This window comes from Aotus nancymaae, unplaced genomic scaffold, assembly GCF_030222135.1.
Source record: "Aotus nancymaae isolate 86718 unplaced genomic scaffold, 86718_ANA_hifiasm-v0.15.2.pri h1tg000011l, whole genome shotgun sequence".
Taxonomy (NCBI): Eukaryota; Metazoa; Chordata; class Mammalia; order Primates; family Aotidae; genus Aotus; species Aotus nancymaae.
In genome coordinates, this window is record NW_026988422.1 from 22943069 (window position 1) to 22963220 (window position 20152).

At 39.0% G+C, this 20152-nt stretch overlaps 1 protein-coding gene, 1 long non-coding RNA gene and 1 pseudogene across 2 annotated transcripts in view; 1 reads left to right on the forward strand and 2 right to left on the reverse strand.

The window, feature by feature from the left end:
• LOC135274225 (uncharacterized) overlaps positions 1-13650 on the reverse strand; it is a 32176-nt gene extending 18526 nt beyond the window's left edge. The window contains exon 1 of the long non-coding RNA XR_010342018.1: positions 13076-13650. This is a non-coding gene — a long non-coding RNA (uncharacterized LOC135274225). The remainder of the gene's footprint in view (positions 1-13075) is intronic.
• LOC105729396 (HEAT repeat-containing protein 5A-like) overlaps positions 1-20152 on the forward strand; it is a 34372-nt gene that overhangs the window by 9508 nt on the left and 4712 nt on the right. The window contains 6 exon segments of the mRNA XM_064374695.1: positions 3043-3265; positions 6626-6874; positions 8302-8429; positions 10087-10234; positions 11776-12048; positions 13686-13910. Coding sequence (XP_064230765.1) covers positions 3043-3265; positions 6626-6874; positions 8302-8429; positions 10087-10234; positions 11776-12048; positions 13686-13910 — 1246 coding nt within the window.
• Positions 10366-10444, reverse strand: LOC135274530 (small nucleolar RNA U3; annotated as a pseudogene).

Sequence of the window (20152 nt, forward strand, 5' to 3'; positions counted from 1 at the left end):
ATTTACTATTTAAAATTAACTACAAATAAATTCATTCTTAAGGTAAACAAAAAGAATTCCAACATGTGATGTATGTATATGTTAATATGTTGGTCAAGCATTTTAAAAAGTCTTCCATGGTCTGTTATCTTCTACTTTAAGCAGTTCCACTTATAAGCCAGAGAGACTTTACAATAGACAGTGGAAATCAATTTTTATTGAATCTTGAATTCTTGGAAATTTGGGTCTTCTTATATGTTCTGTCAACTCTGTAGCATGTACTTTAATGTTTTTTGATGCTCTTTCATAGAATGATTTTTTAATACTAAGTAGTAGTTATTTTCCAAGAATAAAGAAATCTTATAGTAAAATGCTATTTACTTTCCTAATAAAGAAGAAAGGTATATTATTTTTAAATTTACTATGCAATGTTTTTTTTTTTTTGAGACGGAGTTTCGCTCTCGTTACCCAGGCTGGAGTGCAATGGCACGATCTCGGCTCACCACAACCTCCGCCTCCTGGGTTCAGGCAATTCTCCTGCCTCAGCCTCCTGAGTAGCTGGGATTACAGGCACGCACCACCATGCCCAGCTAATTTTTTGTATTTTTAGTAGAGACGGGGTTTCACCATGTTGACCAGGATGGTCTCGATCTCTTGACCTCGTGATCCATCTGCCTCGGCCTCCCAAAGTGCTGGGTACTATGCAGTGTTTAACCATTTGCAAAAGTAAATGTAATAATATTTATAATGAATCTACATATACCCATCACCCAGCTTCAGCAGTTACCAAACATGACCAATCTTGGTTCATATATATATATATTTTTTTTTTTTTGAGACAGAGTCTTGCTTTGTTGATGAGGCTAGAATGCATTTGAGCAATCTCCGCTCACTGCAACCTCCACCTCCCAGGTTCAAGCGATTCTCATGTCTCAGCCTCCCCAGTAGCTGGGACTACAGGTGTGAACCACCATGCCCAGCTAATTTTTGTATTTTTAGTAGAGACAGGGTTTCACCATGTTGGCCCGGTTGGTATCGAACTCCTGACCTCGAGTGATTCACTCGCCTCGGCCTCCCAAAGTGCTGGGATTATAAGCATGAACCACCATGCCTGGTCCAGTTCACATATCATTTTAATGAAGGTATGTAACCTCAGATTTTATCTAACAGATTAACCAACATGTACAAAAGGGTTTCCTCCAGTAGAGGTATTTTAACCCAGAAAGTTGTAGAATCTTTATTTTTGTCATTATTTAGGACATCCTTCATTAGGAAGTAGTTGTGCCTAGATTCAATAAACTGGATCTGGCCGGGTGCAGTGGCTCATGCTTATAATCCCAACATTTTAGGAGCCCAGTGCAAGAGGATTACTTGAGGCCAGGAGTTTGAGATCAGCCTGGGCAACATACTGAGACCCCATCTCTATATAAAATTTTAAAATTGGCCGGGCGCGGTGGCTCACGCCTGTAATCCCAGCACTTTGGGAGGCCGAGGTGGGTGGATCACGAGGTCAAGAGATCAAGACCATCCTGGTCAACATGGTCAAACCCCGTCTCTACTAAAAATATAAAAAATTAGCTGGGCATGGTGGCACGTGCCTGTAATCCCAGCTACTCAGGCGGCTGAGGCAGGAGAATTGCCTGAACCCAGGAGGCGGAGGTTGCGGTGAGCCGAGATCGCGCCATTGCACTCCAGCCTGGGTAACAAGAGTGAAAATCCGTCTCAAAAAAAAAAAATTTTTTTTTAATTAAATAAAATAGACTGGGCACGGTGGCTCATGCCTATAATCCCAGCACTTTGGGAGGCTGAGGCAAGCGGATCACTTGAGGTCAGGAGCTCAAGACCAGCCTAGTCAACATGGTAAAACCCTATCTCTACTAAAAATATAAAAAGTAGCCAGGCATGGTGATGCGTGCCTGTAATCCCAGCTACTTGGGAGGCTGAGGCAGGAGAATTGCTCAAACCTGGGAGGCAGAGGTTGCAGTGAGCCAAGATAACACCACTGCACTCCAGCCTGGGCTACAGAGTGATACATCGTCTCAAAACAATAAAAATAAAATAAAGTAGACTGGGCCAGGCGCGGTGGCTCATGCCTGTAATCCCAGCACTTTGGGAGGCCGAGGCAGGCAGATCACCTGAGGTTGGGAGTTCGAGACCAGCCTGACCAATATGGTGAAACCCCGTCTCTTTAAAAAAAAATAAAAAATAAAATAAAATAGACTGGATCTAAATCTCTGTGCTTTTGCTTAAGCCTGTTACCTCCTATTTCCTCAATAAAGATTAATAATGACTGACCAATATATTTTTCATAATTGAGGTCCATAATCCCTTATCTGAAGTCTTTGAAGCAGATATATTTGGAATTCAGACTTGAGGAGATTTTAGAAAAGTAATACAGTGCGTATTTCATATCTATCTAGGAAGTCTGGGGCAAGAGTCTATAATCAAACACATTAATGTTTGAATATTCATACTGTGTTGTGTTTATAGATATAAATGGCCTCACATACGTTCAGTCAGTTTTGCCACCAGATTAGTTTGCCAAAACCGTAGGTTTTTTCAGAGCTTTTTGGATTTTAGAGTTGTAGATAAAAAGATATAGTGCATGTTATATACTGTGTTGCATGCTTTAACATTCTATAATCCATGTTAAATCTATTTTGTACACTTTTTGTAGAGATTTAGTGATATGTTTGAATGAAAATATTTTCACTGTTTCAGTTAAGAGATGGCTGCCTGTAGCTATATGTTAAGATGGCTTATTAGGCCATACCAAGCTTAATGAGAAAGAGTGTGGTGATACAGTATTGTGATTGTAAATGTGAGAAGTGGCATCATATTTACCAGATATTTGTTATCCCTAATGCATCTCATTGAAGATAGTATTTTTGGCTCTTTCTACCCCAGTTTTCTGTGTGTAGTTACACACACAGGCTTTTTTTGATATCACAGTGCATTTCAAGTCCAGTATGCTCAAAGATAAGTCTGCGTCTTCAGGAAGATATAAAAATTGTATAGCACCTTTTCAGCAGATAAAAGGTTTTCTTGTTTTTAAATTAACAGGTCTATATAATTACTGTGCAAAGACATAAAAACCACAGACAAGCTTTGAAGACTACCACCTGTTTAGAAGACAGTATCAGATATGGATCATGTTCATCAGATGGACTATTTGACTTAGTCTGCTCAGATCTTGGCACACTAAGCAGACTCTGGCTTGCTGCACTTCAGGATTTTGCTCTTTTAACTTTGCCTTCAGAATTTGCCTCCCAACTTCCTGCTGAAGGTAAGGAGGTAAAATACTTAGATAATTCCTAGACTGGCAGAGTGGCAGTAACACATTTTCTTTCTTTTTTTTGAGACCAGGTCTTACGTTGTTGCCCAGGCTGGAGTGCAGTTGCACAATTTTGGCTCACTGCAACCTCAACCTACTGGGCTCAGGTGATCCTCCCACTTCAGCCTCCCAAGTAGCAGGGACTACAGACACATACCACCACACCCAGATAATTTTTGTACCTTTTGTAGAGATGGGTTTTGCCATGTTGCCCAGGCTGGTCTCAAACTTCTATAATCGCAGCACTTTGGGAAGCCAAGGCAGGCGGATCACTTGAGGTCCAGAGTTTGAGACCAGCATGGCCAACGTGGTGAAACCTCATCTCTACTAAAAACACAAAAATTAGCCTAGTGTGGTGGTGGGTGCCTATAATCCCTGCAACTCGGGAGGCTGAGGCAGGAGGATTGCTTGAACCTAAAAGGTGGAGGTTGCAATGAGCTAAGATTGCGCCACTGTACTCCAGCCTAGGTGACAAGAGTGAGACTCTGTCTCAAAAAAAAAAAAAGAGAGATACACCCACCAGCAACTTGTTTTCATTATCAAGAGATAACTACCATATTATTATACTTAATAATTTTTGCCAATCAGATGGCTATGAAATAATATTTCATTGTTTTATTTTCTTATTTCCTTGATTGAGAATCTTTAATTTGTTTCTTCCATAAATAACCTGATCATAATCTTTGGCTGCCTGTAGCTGTATGTTAAGATGGCTTATTAGGCAATACCAGGCCTAATACCATCTGCTATTTGCTATTTATTGTTTTCTTCCTGATTGTTTAATCCTTTATATATATATATACAACACTATTCCTTTATGGTTGCATGTCTTGTATTTCCTCTCAGTCTGTAACTTGTCCTTTTCTTTTACCTTTTTTATTCTAATGTAAGCTGAGTGTGATGTAGTTTACCTGTAGTCCCAGCTACTGGGGAGGCTGATGTGGGAAGATCCCTTGAGCCCAAGAGTTGGAGGCTGCAGGCAGCTATGATTGTGCCACTGCACTCCAGCCTGAGTGACAGAGCAAGTCCCTCTCTTAAAAAAAAAAAAAAAAAAAGGAATATAATCAATCACTCGTTTATGGTTTGTGTTTTTGTATGTCACCAGATATATTTTTAAACTTAAGATCATAAAGACATATAAGTTTTACAGTTTTGCCTTTTACGTTTTGAACTATGGTAGAACTGGAATTTATTTTGTGTGTGGAATGGGGATAGGTTCTTACTTTTAGTCAGTTACTAATACTGCATTTTATGGGTTGGTTACCTTCATGTTATTCCACAATGTCTTGGCTATCATTGTATTTTTACTTTTTAATAGGAATTTTAGGATGAGCCTATAAAGTTCTGTTAGTTTTGTGTCTGTGTATTTGTTTGTTGGTATGTTTGTTTTTAGAGACAAGGTATTGCTGGGTTGCCCAGGCTGGAGTGCAATGACTGTTCACAGGAGCAATCATAGTGCACTATAGCCTGGAACTCCTGGGCTCAAGTGATCCTCCCACCTCACCTTCCTAAGCAGCTGGGACTATGGTGTACATCATGGTGCCCAGCCTGGTTCTATTAGAATTTTCATTGGAATTATACACAAAAAGATATGTGGAGTCTTTGTTGTACTTTTCAGTACCATAAAAGTGGAAACAAAATAAAAATAAACTGATTTATTTACACAACAGAAAAACGAATGACAGACATACAGCAACTATAAATAAATCTTAAAAACATAATGTTAAGGGAAAAAAAAAAACTTTTTTTTTAAGATGGAGTCTTGCTCTGTGGCCCAGTCTGGAGTGCAGTGGCTTGATCTCATCTCACTACAACCTGCACCTCCCAGGTTCAAGCAATTCTCCTGCCCCAGCCTCCTGAGTCGCTAGGACTATAGGTGTGTACCACCACACCCAGCTAATTTTTGTGTTTTTAGTAGAGATGGGGTTTCTCCATGTTAGCCAGGCTGGTGTAGAGCTCCTGACCTCAGGTGATCTGCCTACCTCAGCCTCCTGCAGTGCTGGGATTATAGGTGTAATAAAGGATGCATGTAAGCCAGGCATGGTGGTACATGCCGGTAGTCTCAGCTACTCAGGAGGCTGAAGTAGGAGGGTCACTCGAGCTGAGGAATTTAGGGCCAACCTGGGCAACATAATGAGACTCCATCTAAAAAAACAAAAAGGATACATAAAGTATGATGCCTTTTATTTTATTTATTTATTTATTTATTTATTTTTCTTTTTTTCTTTATCCAGTCTATCATTGATGGGCATTTGGGTTGGTTCCTTTTTATTTATTTATTTTTGTTTTTTTTTTGTTTTTATATGATGCCTTTTAAGTAAACTTTTAAACAAAAAATAATAGCATGTGTTATTATTGAATACATACATTATTGTGAAAGTATAAGACCATATCTAGGAGTCATTCTCACTGGCTTGAGAAAAGTAGTCATGGAAGGAGGAGCAAGAATTAGTGGCATAACAAAGTTTTAGGTTTTTTAAGGAAAAAAATTGTTTGGGTGCTGAGGCTTACGCCTGTAATCCTATCACTTGTGAGGGCCAAGGTGGGCAAATTGCCTGAGCTCTCAGGAGTTCACTACCAACCTGGGCAACATGGTGAAACCCCATCTCTACTAAAATACAAAAATTTAGCCGGGCATGGTGGTGCACACCTGTAGTCCCAGCTACTCAGGAGGTTGAGGCGGGAGAACCACTTGAACTCAGAAGTCGGAGGTTGCAGTGAGCCAATATCATGCCACTATACTCCAGCCTGGGCAACAGAGTGAGACTCTGAATTTAAAAAAAAAGAGAGAGATACTTAAGAAAATCAGAAATGTTAATGTCCATCTTAGAAGTGGGTAAATGTGTATTGGTATTTATTTTAATCACACATATACACATATTTTGTTTTAAAATATTTATGATTGAATTATAAAAAGATACAAATTAGGCTGCAAACTTTTTATGATCAGCCCTATGACCTATCAGTTTTACTCCCAGGAAAAATAAGAACATTGATAACAAAATATTGATAACACAGCAGCATGAATGAATCTCTAAAAATGTTGTTAGATTATTTTCTTAACAAAATGTTAGTCACAAATAAGTAGATACTATATATGTGATTCTATTTATATGAAGTTCAAGAATAGGCAAAATTAATCTGTGCTGATAAAAATTAGAAAGTTCTTGCCTTAGAGTATAGGGAACTGACTGAAAAAGGGTACAAAGGAACTTTCAGATTGATGGAAATGGTCTACATCTTGCAACAGAAAAAAGAGAAAATATATTGGAAGCTAATCTCTTTTATTTCTCCTGAAACTGTCTGCTTTAGGCGGTGCTTTCTACACAGCAGAGACTAGTGAAAATGCAAAATTGCATTATTACAACTCTTGGGCGCTTATCCTCCATGCTACGGCATTGTGGCTTACAAGCACGGGCTTTGTTGTTGCTGACCCAGACGAAGGAGCATCTAATCTCTCCAGGCCTGTAACACCAACTTCCATGTGTCAGGGTTCATCATCTGGGGCTACCATAAAGTCCCCTGAGGATGTCTACACTGATAGATTCCATCTTATTTTAGGTCAGTTAAACCACTTATACAACCCTAGGGAGGTTATTCTTTAATTTTGCCTTACTTTATTTTTAGAGACAGGATCTTATTTTGTTGCCCAGGCTGGAGTAAAGTGGCATGATCATAGCTCACTGCAGCCTCCAACTCATGAGCTCAAGTAATCCTCACACCTTAGCCTCCTGAGTAGCTAGAATTATAGGCGTTTGCCACCACACCTAGCTAATTATTTTTTATAGGGACAGGATTTTGCTATGTTGCCCAGGCTAGTCTCCTTCTCCTGGCCTGATCCACCCTCCTTAGCCTCCCACTTGCTGGGATTACAGGTGTGAGCCACCATGCCTGGCAATCTCTGTCTTGCTAGATATATATAAAATATCAATATACTGAGAGGTTTTCCCCCTTGTTGTCAAAGATTGGAAGGTTCTAGAAAACATGCTTAATATTGCAAGCAAATATTAAATATAAAAGTAAGATTTTTAGCTTTATGATGCTTAATTAGCTCATTTTTTAGCCTTCTTGGAACTTTATTTTAAACGTGAGATATATTTCTAAGATAATTCAGTGAGCTTCTAGAATAAATGGAATACATTTTTTAACATACTTAACCTATTTCTGCGGAAACAAACTATATGACCATTACTTATCAAGAAGTTATTGATTAAATGAAATAATGAAGTTTTAAAAGTAAATGATTAAATTAAGTAAGATTATGGTTCCTGGGTTTCTGTTATTCATTCCCAGGCCAGACATGACCAGATTCCTGTATCTTGAGCATATTAAAAACTTGTTTTCAGTTGCCAATAGGATGAGAGCTTTTTAAAAACAAACTTTTATAGAATGAAGGATTGCAGATTTACTACGAGCATAAGCTATTCAATTCAACTGAGTTCAGATTTTTGATGCACCTAATTATGACTGACCTTGAACAAATTAAATTACTCAAGCTCACAATTATTGTCAATTAAAAATAAAGATACAAATTAGTTTAGATCTCTGCTCATTTATCTCAGAATTAGTGTCAATAATAGTGCCTACTTTTCAACTATTACGAGGATTTAATAAAAAGATGTATGTAAAAGCACAGTGGCTGATACGTGACAATTACTCAGTTAATTTTAGCCAAAGTAAAGTTAGGAACTCCATATGTTTTCTGGTGCAATTTTATTATAATTTTTGCAGCTTTGAACTGTTTCATAGCAACTAAGCAACTAGTGCACAGGCCTTGTTTAGATTATTATTTTTGTACATGTAGATAGAAACAAACTATTAAGTTACTTGCTTTGTCCTTTAATTGTTTAGTCTTAAATTCATTGTGGTTTATTTGCATTACCTTCTTACTGTTTGTTTATATATCTTACCAAAATAATAGATTAATTACTTAATTTCATAAACTAATAATTTGAAAGAAGACTACTCCTCTTTTTTGGTTTCCACAGGAATCAGCGTGGAATTTCTATGTTCCTTACGTTCAGACGCAACCATGGAAAGCATAACTGCTTGTTTACATGCATTGCAAGCACTTCTAGATGTACCTTGGCCCAGATCAAAAATTGGCAGTAATCAGGTGATTTCTCTGGGTTTTTGGTTTTTTTTTTGTAAGGCTTCTGCAGACTTTAAGGAAGAGAAACATGTTCAGGTTTCTATAGTTAACAGAAAGTAAACACAGAGAAATTTTTTTAAAAACTGTACAGCCGCACAGCTAGGCCTTTGAACCAGAATGCCGTAGTATATGACCCAGAAGCAGTCATGCCTCTGACTCTGTCACTTTTCTGTCTCTGCTTCTTTCTGCAGTGATGGGAAGGTTCTGTATTGCATTGTCCAGGACAGTAGTCACTAGTTACATGTGACATTTATTCTTTGTTTCTTTTTGCTTCTGCATACCCTGCTCTTTGTATATATACCTATATCTTATATTCCATTCCCCAAGAGAGAATCTAATGAGTATGATGTACTTACTGTCCATTACAAAGTACTCCAGTTGGCTGAGTTCTCCCTCCAGGTATTTTTAAGAGATTGCTTACTAGCCTATAGATGGAGTCAGGCACTAATATCTAACTTGGATGTGGCCATAAGAAAAGGATTCCTGTACAGAGTATGGTACTTCTTTGACTGCTTTTCTCAAGGGCAAGTATGCATTGGGCAGATACTCTTATATCATGTTTTATCCAGTATATTACTTTTGTTATTGACACTTGGATGTTAAGATAAATGAGTAGTATGATTTCCTCTCCACGACTGTCTATTATTTAAGTGTTTAATACTAACTTTATTAGGCTTAAAGCATTAATCAGGTTCCTGACTTGGATTGGACTTGAATAAATCTTAAACCCTTTGTGCTTGTTTTCTCTGTTAAAACAAATATTATAATGACAGATTTACTTTATTATTTTCAAAGATGAAAGAAAGCAACCAAGACTAATCAATATAAAAGAGAATAGAAAATGGAATATTTCTCTAGTGTATTTTATTCTTTGTGTAGTCATTCTATGCTTATTTACTCACAATTACTTTTAAAGTCATACTTCTCCCTCATTATTTATTATTACTAGAAAACACTCTTAATAATATAAATCTGTCAATCTACATGTCAGTCGTGTATTCTTTTAGCCAAATTTCCCATCTTGTTTTAGAAATTTTCTTTTCTGTTTCATGTGAAAATGATCTTTTGTCATAACACCATCTCCCACAAGATTTGACAAAAAGCAATCTGGAGTTGATTTTTTTTTTTTAATTTTTATTTATTTTTGAGACAAAGTCTTCTTATTGTCCAGGCTGTAGTGCAGTGGCACAGTCTCAGCTCACTGCAATCTCTGCACTCTCCCTACCCCCAGGTTCAGGTGATTCTCCTGCCTCAGTCTCCTGAGCAGCTGGGATTACAGACGCCTGCCACCATGCCCGGTTAATTTCTGTATTATTAGTAGAGACAGGGTTTCACCATGTTGGCCAAGCTTGGTCTCGAACTCCTGGTCTCAAGTGATCCACCCACCTCTGCCTCCCAAAGTGCTGGGATTATACGTGTAAGCCACCACACCCAGCCTCTGGAGTTGATTTAAAATGGAGCAAGTGCTACTTAACTTTATTGCACTAACATTTTTGTTTTTTTGTGAGCAATTTGTTACATTCTCTTTTTCTGAATTTTGTCGTGGCATTTAGCATTGTATTTTTTACAGAAGAAATGTATGATTTCTAATACAGTGTCCTCTACATATTTTCTGTGATAGGACTTGGGTATAGAATTGCTGAATGTTCTACATCGAGTAATTTTGACCAGAGAATCACCTTCTGTTCAATTGGCTTCACTTGAAGTGGTAATGCAGATTATCTGTGCTGCTCAAGAACATGTGAAGGAAAAAAGACGAAGTGCAGAAGGTAAATGTTAACCTTTAATGCCAAGTTAACCAAATAGCATCATTCTTTTGTGAAGTATTATTTAATGTATCTATATGGTTTTGATAATCTTGTGTGTGTGGTACAAATAAAACATGTCTAGGCATGGCCTTATTTTACTTTCTGTGTTCTACATTTAGAGAAATCTACCTAGTAATAAACTGTAGAAATGATCTCTGAAAGTACAGTCTTTATGCATAGCTTTATTTATTTATTTTGGGAGACAGGGTCTTACTCAGGTTGCCCAGGCTTGAGCGCAGTGGCACGATCTTGGCTCACTGCATCCTCAGCCTTACAGGCTCAGGCGATTCTCCCACCTTAGCCTCCTGAGTAGTTGAGACTACAGGCACATGCCACCATGCCTGGCTAAGTTTTTGTATTTTTCAGTAGAGACAGGGTGTGGCCGTGTTGCCCAGCCTTGTCTCTTAAACTCTTGGACTAAAGCAATCCACCCACCTCGGCCTCCCAAAGTGCTGCGATTACAGGCATGAGCCATCATGCCTGACCTGGCATGGCTTTAAATCCTCTCATTCACTTCTATGTTAGTTTAGATATTGTCAGTATTTAAACTACTATTCTTTTGGGGAAATGAGAATTTTAACAAAACCTGGAAGAAATAAATCCCTTACACTATTTAGAGTACTTGCTTTAGCTGTGTTTACCAATGTGCATGGAAAGAACTTACGTTTGCAGATTGTTCATTTACAAGTCTAATATGGTATTGAATAGTTTACCACTTAAGATTATAGTTGACTACATATTATAGAAAACCCAATATTAAACCCCAAAGATTTATTTGCTCATCTGAAAAGGCAGCCAGAGGTAGGCAGTCTAGGGCTGGTATGGCGCCTTCTTAAAGATGTTAAGGACATAAGTTTCTTTCTGCCAAGCCACCATTGATACCTAAGGTCACAAGGTAATTTCTGGAGCTCTAGCTATCAGGTTTACAGTCTTAATAGCAAGAAGGAGTTAACCAGGCAATATTGTAAGGGTCACGGAATTAAAAAGACTTCTTTTGACCCATTGCAATAAGAAGTCATAATAAAGATGATTACTTTTACCTTCATAACTTCTTTCTCTCTGAGTCTTTAACACCCAAAACTTAGTCATTAAATGTATTTCCTGGCTGAGTGTGGTGGCTCACATCTGTAATCCCAGCACTTCGGGAGGCCAAGGTGGGTGGATCATTTGAGATCAAGAGTTCAAGACCAGCCTGGCCAACATGGTGAAACCTTGTATCTACTAAAAATACAAAAATGAGCCGAGCATGATGGTATGCGCCTGTAATCCTAGCTACTTGGGTGGCTGAGGCAGGAGAATCGCTTGAACCCAGGAGGCAGAAGTTGCAGTGAGCCAAGATCACACCACTACACTCCAGCCTGGGTGACAGAGTGAGACTCCATCTCAAAAAAATTAAAATAAAATAAATATATTTCCTGTAACAGGATTTAACTAAATTGCTATCTACCAGAAGCAAAGCAGGCATAAAGTATTTATTAAACACTATTCTTTCTGTCTTTTAGTTGATGATGGAGCTGCTGAAAAGGAAACTCTGCCAGAGTTTGGAGAGGGAAAGGACACTGGAGGACTTGTGCCTGGGAAGTCTTTGGTGTTTGCAACACTGGAATTGTGTGTATGCATTCTAGTTAGACAGCTCCCAGAACTAAATCCTAAATTGACAGGTAGTCCAGGAGTAAAAGCTACAAAGCCACAGATGCTATCAGAGGATGGAAGTAGATTGGTTTCAGCTGCGTTGGTTATCCTTTCTGAACTTCCTGCAGTGTGCTCTCCTGAAGGTATGCTGTGGTATGTGATTGATTTACTTGACGTAGAAGAGAAATGGTTTTAATGGATAATGGAGTCTAGCTGCTTTCTTTTTAAATAAATGCTGATCCAAACATCTGAGTATTGTCTTTAATCCTCTAAGATTAGGATTACATTTTAATAAATTGTTTTACTGAAAGAGTGATAATATAGAGGGCTAGGTGTGGTGGCTCACACTTGTAATCCCTACACTTTGAGAGGCCATGTTGGGTGGATCACTTGAGGTTGGGAGTTCTAGACCAGCCTGACCAACATGGTGAAACTCCATCTCTACTAAAAATACGAAATTAGCCAGGCGTGGTGGCACATGCCTATCATCCCAGCTAGTCAGGCTAAGGCAGAAGAATCGCTTGAACCCAGGAGGTGGAGTTTGCAGTGAGCCAAGATAGCACCATTGCACTTCAGCATGGGTGACGAGTGAAATTATGTCTTAAAAAAAAAAAAGAGTGAAAAGATAGAGACAGCAAATATATAAATAGATACGCTCTTCTATGATTGACAGTACTTCTGACCAGTCAGTGGCCGTTATTAACGCTTGGGCATGTTTTGGCATACAATTTCTGACAGAGTTTTCCAGCCTCAGTGATGGCAGAAGTTTCTCATTATATCTAGTTCTGTTTGGAATTGACTTCATACTTTTTTTTCTTGTTGTTTGACACAAGTACTTTCTCTTGTCACGTAGGCTGTAGTGCAGTAGGACAATCATAGTTCACTGTAACCTCAAACTCCAGGGCTCAAACAATCCTCCTGCCTTAGCTTCCTGAGTAGATAGGACTCAGGCCTGTGCCATCATACCTGGCTTTTTTTTTTAAAATTTTTTTGTAGAGTTGGGATCTTGCTATGTTGTCCAGGCTGGTCTTGAACTCCTGGCCTCAGGTGATCCTCCCTCATTGGCATCCCAAAGTGCTGGAACTACAGGTGTGAGTCACCATGCCCAGCAAGTCCATACTCTTTAACATAGCATTTAAGGCTCTCTGTGTGGCTCTGCTAAGTTGTTACCTTTTCTCGATTCCTTCTTTGTAAATCCTAAACCCGGGAGGCTTCATTGTTCATCCTTGTTCTCTGCTACCAGGTTATTTGATCTGGAATGACCCTTTCTAAAGAGTAGAGATGAAGTCTTACTGTGTTGCCCAGGCAACATTGTGAATGTTCTTAATGCCACTGGATTGTACACTAAAAGTGGTTAAAATGATAAACTTTATGTTATATATATTTTACCACAGTAAACAATAAATGAAAATAAATTTATCAACTGCCAAATAAAACAAAAACAGCAAAAGCGTAGTGATACTCATACAATTTAAACATCATCTCCATTTATAACCATCAATCCTTAATCCATCCTTAAAAATTTTAATAAAGCTACTTACATTATTTTAACAATTATAATTCTTTATTAGAAATCATCTTTTAAAAGCTCAAAATCTAACGTTGTCTTACTCCTGGATGATTTCTTTTTAGGAACCGTATGTATATAATATATATATAATATATATATTATATATATATTTAAATATTAAATTATATATTAAAATAAATATATATATATTATATATATATGTATGTATGTTAAAATCCAGTGTGTTTTTAAAAATTTTGTATCTTACAGGAAGCATCTCAATTCTCCCTACTATATTGTACCTCACAATTGGGGTCCTCAGAGAGACTGCTGTGAAGTTACCTGGGGGCCAGTTATCTTCAACAGTTGCAGCTTCCCTACAGGCTCTAAAAGGAATATTATCTTCTCCAATGGCCCAGGCAGAAAAGAGCCATACTGCTTGGACTGACCTTCTTCGAAGTGCTTTAACAACAATTCTTGACTGTTGGGATCCAGGTAATTAAGGCTGTGTGGAAACAGTTCTGTTTGTTTTGAAAAGTGAGAACAGTTTTTTGAGGATAAGATATTTGACTTGATCGGCCGGGCGCGGTGGCTCAAGCCTGTAATCCCAGCACTTTGGGAGGCCGAGGCGGGTGGATCACGAGGTCAAGAGATCGAGACCATCCTGGTCAACATGGTGAAACCCCGTCTCTACTAATACAAAAAAATAGCTGGGCATGGTGGTGCGTGCCTGTAATCCCAGCTACTCAGGAGGCTGAGGCAGGAGAATTGCCTGAACCCAGGAGGCGGAGGTTGCGGTGAGCCGAGATCGCGCCATTGCACTTCAGCCTGGGTAACGAGCGAAACTCCATCTCAAAAAAAAAAAAAAAAAGATATTTGACTTGATCATATTTGGCCATATCACCTAGAGGAGACCATATTCAATACTGGTGTTTAGAGGATATGTACAAGTAGATAGAAAGTTGGCTGGGCAGAGTGGCTCACACCTGTACTCCCAGCACTTTGGGAGTCAAGGCAGGTGGATCACCTGAAGTCAAGAGATCGGGACCAGCTGGCCAACATGGTGAAACCCCATGTCTACTAAAAATACAAAAATCAGCCAGGTGTGGTGCCACACGCCTGTAATCCCAGCTACTCAGGAAGCTGAGATAGGAGAATTGCTTGAACTCAGGAGGCAGAGGTTGCAGGGAGCCGAGATCATGCCACTAAACTCCAGACTGGATAAAAAAGCGAGACTCCATCTCAAAAAAAAAAAGAAAGCTGTGTTCTGGGACCAGGCGCGGTGGCTCACCTCTGTAATCGCAGCACTTTTGGAGAACGAGGCTAGCAGATCACTTGAGGTCAGGAGTTCAAGTACCCCCTGGCCAACATGGTAAAATCTCATCTCTATTAAAAATACAAAAATTAGCCAGTTGTGGTAATGCATGCCTGTGGTCCTAGCTCATGGAAGGCTGAGGCAGGAGAATTGCTTCAACCCAGGAGGCAGAGCTTGTAGTGAGCTGAGATCATGCCACTGTACCCCAGCCTAGGTGACAGAACAAGACTCTTGTCTCAAAAAAATAAAATAAAAAAGTTGTGTTCTGATTTTAGCCCTTAATGCAGTTAAATGTCAGGCAACCGATATGCTGACAGTGAAAGACCTTCAGATGTAATAGTATGTTTAGTAAAAAAATGTAGTATGATCCATTCTAGCCAACGGAAGTGTTTAATACAGTATACTGAAAAGTACATAAGCCATACAAAAAGACCAATGTGGTTCATTATGCCTGGTAACTCGCCAACTTACCCAGTTTTTCTGCACCTTAGTTTTCTTATTAATAAATAGGGATATTATGTGGCAAGAAATTATAAGAGCAGTAACTTAATATGTGAAAAGCATCTCACTTATTACCTGGCATATATCAATAAATAATAGCCAGTATTATTTTCAGCATCCATTAAAATTTCCCTTATTTTGTGAGGTTTTTATTTTCATTCGTATGCTGTAGTGATTATAAAAAGTCTTTAGACATATACATTTTCCCTGCCTTCCCAGTTTTGTTTATAAATGTTATAATTAGCCATATTTGATTTTACACACAAAATGTTTTCAACTGAAATAGGCATATATTGACCACCCACTTTGCCCACAGTTGGAAAACTAGTGGAGTTTGGCTCCTATAAATTGCTATAGAGTGTGATTAATGCCTTAAGAATCTCCCAAAGACAATAGTAATGTCTTAATTATCACTGCATTTCTAGTACAATAAAGAAAACTTCTAATTGGTTTACAGAAAATGGGAGTAATTAGTACTATTTGAGGGAAATCAGGCAGTGTCACAAATAGGATTCTCTAAAAGTACTCACTGTCAGTCAGGGAGTTTGGGGAGTGAGAAGTTTATTAAGAAACATCTGTGAAGGGAAGAGGGAGGGGAAGGCAATACTGGGCAAAAGAAGTCAAACCGTGACAGTTTCCCAACAAATCTCAGTAAACCAGTCTGGGGAGCTCTGGAGCCATATTGCCCATCAGTGTCTTAACATATGACAGAAATGGCCTGGACTTCTAATGTGGGCTGCTCCAGGAAGGATTTGATCTCAGGTAGGACAGCTATCTCTAGCTGAAGCTGACCCAGAAGGAGCTTGACCCTTGTTCACACTTCCCACAGCTGGGCAGCACGTTCTCCCTTATAGGGGATCTCAGTGGCATCTCTGTATCCACCGCTAGAGTCTTCTCAGAAGAGTCAACGTCTTAAAGGATTACAAAGTTTTCTCCACATGGACATCATAGAAATGGATTCTAGGAATCGCTTGAACCTGGGGTGGAGATTGCAGTAAGCCAAGATTGCACCTCTGCACTCCAGCCTGGGAAACAGAGCAAGACTCTGTCTCAAAAAGATAAAGAAAAGAAATGGATTCTAGGTACAACAGTTTGTCCAAAAACTTGGAAAAGTATAGCTAGGGAAGGCAAATAGAACAATGAGGGAATGTGGATTTGGATAGAAGAGTATAAGAATGGTGAATGGCGATTAGTAGAGAAACGAAGTTGGATGGTAGATGGGGTCAGATTATGGAGAGTTTGGCATGATTTGGACTGCCTTTATTAGGCATGTGGAATCATGAAAGGGTTTTAAGAAGGGAAGTAATGTGCTCAGATTTGTTTGTTTGTTTTTTTTTTTTTGAGATGGAGTCTCTCTCTGTTACCAGGCTGGAGTGCAGTGGTACGATCTCAGCTCACTGCAGCCTCCGCATTCAAGCAATTCTTTTGCCTCAGCCTCCCAAGCAGCTGGGACTAAAGAGGAGTAAATAGATAAAGTGGTATGGATAGCCTGGTGCAGTGGCACGTGCCTGTAGTCCCAGCTACTCAGGAGGCTAAGGTGGGAGGATTGCTTGAGCCCAGGAGTTCTGTACTTCAGTGCACTATGCTGATCAGGTGTCCGCACTAAGTTCAGCATTAATACGATGACCTCCCGGGAGTGGAGGACCACCAGGTTGCCTAAGGAGGGGTGAACCAGCCCAGGTCGGAAACAGAGCAAGTCAAAACTCTTGTGCTGATCAGTAGTGGGATTGTGCCTCTGAATAGCCACTGCACTCCAGCCTGGGCAACATAGCAAGACACCGTCTCTAAAATTTAAAAAAAAAGGTATAAAAAAATTTTTTAAGTGGTATGGATAAAGAGGAGTAAAATGATGAAAAGTAAAATGTTAAGCAGTTTTCAACAGAACTTACTGATAGTTTGATTTAGGAGTTGAAAGGGTAGGATGACTTGAGCATTCAAATGCGATTAACAGAAATAACCAGTGAGAGTTTTTAGGAGAAGATAGTGAGTTGATTTGAAATGCCTAGAGGATCATCAAATGCCCTGGAGCAGATGGGTAGAGGTGCAGAATTCAAGAAAGTAGTCTGGGCTAGAGATACTTTTTGGACTATATATGTATTTGGGAGCTGTCAGTGTAACCTGTGGGACAGTTGAAATCACCCAACTTGAGTTTATGGAGCAACAAGAGGACCAAAATTGAGATGAGAGATTCAGAAGATAATGTGTAGTTACAGAAACCAAAGAAAAGAGAGTTTTTAATAGAGAAGGAGTGGTCAACAGTATAAAATACTGTAGAGCGGCCAAACAGTATAGGGGATAGAGCTCACAGTGTTGAGGCACAAATGAGGTGTAAGGAATGGGAAAGATCAAGTACAGGCTTCTCTTGACAGGAAGAAGAGAAATAGCCAAACGGAAACTGTAAGATCAAGGAATAACTCTTTTTAAGATGACACTCAAGCATGAGTTCATACTTACAGGGAGTAAAAAGGAGGTGGACATGGGTTGGAGTTAGAAGTATTAGAAAGGAAAGCAGCATCCCTGTCCAGGCAGAAGGAATAAAATTTACAGACATTTAAAAGGATCGACCTCTGCCAATATGAGGAAAGAACAGGAGATAATGATGGAAAATAATACTATAACTACAGATTTTTATGTTGAGGGTTGGCCACTCAGTATGGCTCGAGCCTATAATCTCAGCACTTTGGGAGACTATGGCAGGAGGACCACTTGAGGCCAGGAGTTCAAGACCAACGTGGGCAACACAGCAAGATACTATTTCTACAAATAATAATAATTCATGTTGAGGGTTATGATGAGTTTGCCTCTTTCATCTCTCTCCCTCACACACACACACACACACACGGGTGGGTTTTTTTTTTTTTTAATTTGGATGTGTATCAGGGAATTAAGCTACAACAGAATTTAGGATTTAGACTAGCTACTGAGAGAAATTAAGGAGTTGATCATGACAGATTAAATGTTAAATGTTTGCTACCCAGCAGATTGCCCCAAAACTTAGTGGCTTAAAAGAGCAAACACTTATTATCCGACAGTTTCTATGGGCCCAGGATTAGGAGCAGTTTAGCTAGGTGGAGATGACTCATTCATATGGCTATTGGCAAGAGGCCTCAGTTTCTGCCACATAGGCTTTTCATGGGGCTAATGCTAAGCGAATGTTGCATCTATCCTAGGTAAAAGAGATTAAAACTAAAGGGATTTTAGAAGAAATGGTAAGAGGAACCCAGGAGAACTTTATCTTACTGAGAATAAAAAGACATTTTTACCAAACAGATTAGCTGACTCTGTTGCAGTTTCAAGTTGCTCTAAGTGGTTAAAAATAACTTTGCTGTAAGGGAAGCAGTATAACATTGTAATTAACAGTACACTCTGTAATCAAACTTTCTACCTTACTAGTTGTGTGACTTGGACAAATGACTGAATATCTGTTTCTCGTCCATAAAATGGGGGATGTAAGAGTACCTACCTCATGGTGCTGTTAACCCATGTTGATTAATTATTTAATGTATATAAGTGCTTATAACAGTGCTACATGTTAATTTTAAATATTAACTGTGTACTTATTTTACCTTAAAATCATTCACGTCTTATATACGTGAATATTAAATAAATCTTATTCATCCATAAAAGTTTGCTTTCATTGCTACTGTGCCTCTGGAGTGTAGTCAGCTCAGATATTATCTCCTCAAGGCTTTCTCTGACCACCCAGTATAGACTGTCCTGGGTTACTTTCTATGTTGTTGTTTGTTTGTTTTAAAGAGACGGGACCTGCTGTGCTGCCCAGTCTGGAGGGCAGTGTCTATTCACAGGCACGATCGTTGTGCACTGTAGCCTCAATCTCCTGGGCTCAACCAGTCCTCTTACCTCAGTGTTTCAAGTAGCTGGGACTACAGACATGCACCACTGCTCCTGATGTGGTGGGATGTTTTGTTTCGTTTTATTCTTTGAGACAGAATCTTCCTTTTCCACTCAGGCTAGAATGCAGTGGTGCAATCTCAGATCATTGCAACCTGCACCTCCCCACGGTCAAGTGATTCTCCTGCCTCAGCCGCCTGAGAAGCTGGGATGATAGGGGCCCGCCACCACTCCCAGCCAATTTTTGTATTTTTAGTAGAGACGGGGTTTTACCATGTTGGCCAGGCTGATCTCAAACTCCTGACCTCAAGTGATCTGCCCTCCTCGGCCTCCCAAACTGCTGGAATTACAAACATAAGCCACCATGCCTGGCCGGTTTTTTAATATATTTTTATATGCTTAGACTTTAACACTAGCTGAAAGTCTTTATTTGCTTCTCAGTTTATAACGTATCTTCTCTAATAAGATGTGCCTAAAAGAGGGCTGGCACACTTAAGTACTTGTTGAATGAATGTGACCAAAGCTACTAAGTATGTATGTCATTTCTTCATAAGTAACAAGCCATCCTTAATTTAAGTAGTTGAATTTGCCACACCTTTCCTTTTTGAAACAGTGATTTTTTTTTCCACAGCAGCTTCATTATAATTATTTAATGAGACTATGACTGGAAAATAAAGGTAGATTACTTCTAATAGAAAATTTCTTCAAATGATTGTGGCCTACACAGCTGTTTTCAGGTTTTTCTCTACTTTTGAGAAATCATGTGTGTAAAGTGCTAAGGTATTTTCACTTGATACATGTATTATCAAAATACTTTAACAAAGAAAATATAATTATCCAAGCATTTCTGTGTTGCTTCACAGCAAAAATAATTAACGTGATAGGTAACATATATTGATCATCAAGTGTAGCATACTATTCTAAATGCTTCACATAGATTAACTCATTTAATCTTCATAACCCTATCAGTGTGAGTGCTGCTGTTATTCCCATTTTACAGATAAGAAAACTGAAGATGGATTTAGATGTCCAAAGTCACACAACTAATAAATATGTATTCCTAGTAAAT